Source organism: Monopterus albus, unplaced genomic scaffold, assembly GCF_001952655.1.
Source record: "Monopterus albus unplaced genomic scaffold, M_albus_1.0 scaffold64.1, whole genome shotgun sequence".
In the NCBI taxonomy this organism is placed as follows: Eukaryota; Metazoa; Chordata; class Actinopteri; order Synbranchiformes; family Synbranchidae; genus Monopterus; species Monopterus albus.
This window is the reverse complement of record NW_018127944.1, coordinates 1557586-1562145: the sequence shown is the minus strand read 5'-3', so window position 1 is coordinate 1562145 and position 4560 is coordinate 1557586. Positions and strand designations below refer to the sequence as shown.

The following is a 4560-nucleotide window of genomic DNA, read 5'->3' as shown; positions in this document are numbered from 1 at the left end:
TGGAGCCACCATTACAACAAAACTCTAAAGGTGCACTGATGATTTGATTCATCAGTGCAGGATCTTATCTACAGTACCTCTAAACTAGATTGTACATTTTGGAATCAAGACATTAGAAAACAAGAAAATTAGTAATTATTGATCATTTTCTCGAATCATCAGGCAACAGATTTATGAATGAATATGGGAGGCATGGTGATGCAGTGGTTAGTGCTCTTGCCTCAGCAAGAATGTTCCGGGTTCAAGCCCCGGCCAACCCAATCCAGTGCCTTTCTGTCTGCATGTTCTCCCTGTGCCTGCATGGGTTCTCTCTGGGTACTCCAAGTTCCTCCCACAGTGCATGGTTGTTTACCTACATGTCAGCCTTGTGATAGTGGCAACCTGTCCAGGGTGGAGCCTGCCTCTCACAACAGTGTCAGATGGGATTGACTCAGGCCCTCAGCAGCCCTCTTCAGGATAAGTGGTACAGAAAATGGATGGATGAATATAATATGCTGTGTTAGTGATGTTTGCTATTTTGTGATTAGACATATTGTCAAAAATCTTCATCTTCCGACATTTGCTGATAAGTTTCCCAAAAATTCATTAAACAAGTTTCAATCCATGACTCTGGACTCATAACTACTGTACACACTCATTGTTTGAAAAATCGTATTTACTTTATTTGGTAAAGTATTTATTTGGTATTGAACGTATGGTCGATTCCCTTTCTCAAAACGGTTCAAATTTATTCCAAGTCACATTCATAGTGGAATAAATCATGTGTTGCAGTAACGCCGTGTGGCCGCTGGGGGCAGCAGAGTCACTGTTTACAGCCAGAGGAGCAGGGCGCACGAGCTCTCAGTGTGGAGCTGGAACCACAGACAGTCAGGCAGGAGGTCGTAGTTGTAGTTTTTTTAAGTTACAGAAACTCGCAGGTGTGGCAGTTAAGCTTCTATCATTTACATGGTGACTGACTACAGATTCAGAGGTAACTACTTGTTGATATGAAACTGTCGACCGGGGTGGTAGAAACACAACATTTAGATCGGGCTCGCTGACTTCTGCATGGTGGCTAGCTAGCTAACCGTTAGCTGTAGGAACTACTTGGCTAGCTGGCTAGCGAGGTCCAGCCCAAAAGTTGTTTACCTTAAGTTGTCGATGCGGTTTACCCTCGAGCTTTTTGCGACTTTTCTCTGGGATAAGAGACCACGGGCCAAAAATCCACACTGGATTTAACACTGTGCGCTGTTAGGAAACTAGCAGGATGTCCACAGAGGTTGAGCGTAGTAAGGCTGACTCAGGTTTGACAGCGGCCAGCTCCGGCGGAGCGGAGGAGCAGAACCAAAACAAGCCCGAGGGGCAGAAAGGATCGGAGAAACAGCTACAAGATGGCCACAGCTCCGAGGTAGCCAAGAGCCCGACCGACATGCACAAGAAATGCAAAGAAAACGATAAAGAAAACGACCAAGGCAGCAACGCTGACTCGGCTGTTGAGACGGTGAAGAGGAAAGTTGTTGAAGCTCCTCCGCCGAAAGTCAACCCGTGGACTAAGAGGACCACGGGCAGGGTTCCCATCAATAATACCAGCTCCCAAGAGAAAGGTGAGGCGATTTTACATTTCCTCACATGGTAGCACATTGTGGTGACTAAACTTTAACGTACAATATGGTTACGGCTCCTCCCAACTGAGCACGTTGTTGCAGCATTTTGACAGTGTCTCTGCAGGGAAATCCTCTTTAGCCTACACTACACGGGTCTGGCATAGCTCATTTGGACGTTTTCATAGCTGAATATGATACAAAACCCCGAATATCAGCGTAGTCAAGGTGTTGCTGGTGACATATTTGCCCCATCCCCCTCTGTGCTCGGATTGCTCCTGAGCACCACGTGTTGATTGCTGACAAGTGCTACTTCTTTAGCTGCTACCGCCAACTGTTCCACTGCATTTCCCTTATTTGAAACGCCAGTGACAGAATGCCAGGGCTAAAGTGGGTTAAGTACAGCACGGACAGACGCTCAACTGAGCCAAAATCAGCCTCAAGTTTGTGCTGCAGGTTTGCCCCATGGTGTAGGAGCTAAGACAAGCAGGCTAACTGCTCCCGGTGCTGTAAAACGCGTTTTGCATATCCAATAGTCTGGGTGCCTGCAGGTCCTCCCACCAGCCTGCTGCACTGTCACAAGTGAAAGCACAAGCATGTGAACAAGGTGCCTTGATAGGCGTGACACTTAAAGAAGCTTTGGGTTGTTAACTAATGATTACATTTACTGTAACTATTATCAGTTAATCATTCATGCTGGAAAATTATAAAATAACCCCTCAGGTGCTGGCAGACAGTTGACAAACATAGGAACAAATAATAATAATAATAATCACCTTTATTGGCCAAGTAGGTTACACACAAGGGATTTGTTTCCGGTACAGAACCGAGGCAGCCATCTGCGGCGCCAAGTCAACCGATGGCAATAACCATCGGGGGCAACTTATTAAATTATATGGAATTGAGGAAAACAAGCGGTGTAACAACAATGATCTTTATTAATGTTAATAATAATAATAATTTTACATGAAATTCAGCTATAATAACCAGAAAACGGAGAAAACAGCATGTTCTCTCATTAAACCAGCTTGAATAAATGTTGGATAATAATAAATGACTGCTGTTCCGTTTTTGCTTCATAAACTACTTAAAACAAATGTTTATCAAAATTATTATTTGATTTTTTGCCAGTTGACTAGTCAGTCAGTCATCGTTTCAACTCTACAAGCAAGCTGTTTTTGCATATGTACAATTATTTTTATTAATGTTAATAATAATAATAATTTTACATGAAATTCAGCTATAATAACCAGAAAACGGAGAAAACAGCATGTTCTCTCATTAAACCAGCTTGAATAAATGTTGGATAATAATAAATGACTGCTGTTCCGTTTTTGCTTCATAAACTACTTAAAACAAATGTTTATTAAAATTATTATTTGATTTTTTTGCCAGTTGACTAGTCAGTCAGTCATCGTTTCAGCTCTACAAGCAAGCTGTTTTTGCATATGTAAAACTGTAAATAGAAAATACTTGAAACTTGAAATTACAGAGACACTCCTGCTATGATGTCATCATCATCCTCTTGGTTTCAACTTAAGAGTTTAAATGTAGCCGTAACAAAAAGCTGACTTTACAAACTAGAGGTGTGGAGTTCATCAGACAGCTGGGATCTGAGGAAGACACTGTTATGTGCATTATGGGAAATGTAGGATCCAGGGTTTATAGTTTGTGACTTATACTCAGGACTAAAAGTCAGAATATCACAGCTGCTGGTGCTTCAGCTTTAACCGTCCTTTTTCTTTCTTACAGCTTGAGCTTTGTGGCATTTTAATAATCGAATCAGATATTAGAGTAACATTAATTCACTTTGTCTGATCAGCTAATAATTTCAGCGTCAGTAGTTCAAACAAGGCAGTTTACTTCATGTTTAAGAGTTTATTGATATGACTACTGAGGTCATATTTATTTTTCTCTGAATTAAAGCTCTAGTCTTGTTGATTTCAGACTCTTGAGCTAAGTATTATATCTGTGTCAGAGCAGAGAGTGGCCACAGGGAGCTATATTTGAAGCCTTCGACTCTGGCGAGAGCACAGGCATCATTTTACAGTGTTACTGTATGACCAGCTCTGTGGGTGGATGTCTGCAGGCTCAGTCAGGCATACACCCATTCATGTAGAAGCCTCAGGCCTGCTTCTCTTATCAATCCAACCATCCTCTGCCGGGCGATAGGAACTGTTGGGCTGCAGCAGGCCACTCCCAGCCTGTAGCTGCCTGCGGAGACGCAGCCACATTCTGTCACTGGCTGTGCACGAAACACCTTCAACTAGTTCAGGCACTCAGTCGGTGGGGGGGATATTTATTCATCCTGTACAGACAGAAATTTGCAGTGTGTGAGGGGAGTACATGACTTGACTTTTCAACTCCAGTGTTGAGCAACTTTTCAGACTGGCAACCTGCTCACTGGTGTTGTTAAATTAAGACAAAAAGATTGGATTTAGGCCTGTGCTGTCAAATATAATGATGTCACTGTCACTTATTGAAGCTTTATCTGCAGATCAACAAAACGCTCTCAAAGTTGTTCGTGCCAACAAGCCCAGAGCGAGAAAATCCAGCAAGGTAATCATCTGTACTTCTTTGGTTTTTACTCATGTCTATCCTCTTTTTTTTTTTATAAAGCTGTCACAAATATGAGATGAACAAATTCTGAACATAGCAAATTTAGTGCCATTTAAATATCTTGATAATTAATTGTATAGCAATACTAATTATCAGAATATGTTTTGTTGTATCGTGTCTCAGCTAATGTAAAAAATGTATGTATTTGTGTTAAACCTTTAGTAAAAACCCAGCTGTCAGTGATAGCTGTGTTGCAATGCTGCCTGTCTCTCACTTCTAAATAAACCGGCGTGTTTGGCTCTTTGATCTCATTGTAATTACTACAGTGACATGAAGGATGAGAAAGAAACACCTGCTGCTAAGTGAATGTTAGCTGCTTTAAGCTGCTGGCTGGTTGTTTGTTTACTTTTCCTACCCGTTT

The 4560-nt window shown here is 41.9% G+C and overlaps 1 protein-coding gene across 8 annotated transcripts in view; it reads left to right on the top strand.

The window, feature by feature from the left end:
* The first annotated feature begins 776 nt into the window (after positions 1-776).
* The window catches only part of larp1b (La ribonucleoprotein 1B), a 26778-nt gene continuing 22994 nt past the window's right edge, over positions 777-4560 (top strand). For 2 of the 8 annotated variants that reach the window (XM_020604165.1, XM_020604162.1), the window contains exons 1-2: positions 777-1583; positions 4066-4139. In XM_020604165.1, coding sequence (XP_020459821.1) covers positions 1247-1583; positions 4066-4139 — 411 coding nt within the window. In that variant the 5' untranslated portion in view covers positions 777-1246. The remainder of the gene's footprint in view (positions 1584-4065; positions 4140-4560) is intronic. The other 6 variants (XM_020604163.1, XM_020604161.1, XM_020604169.1 and 3 more) reach the window with 4 other exon arrangements.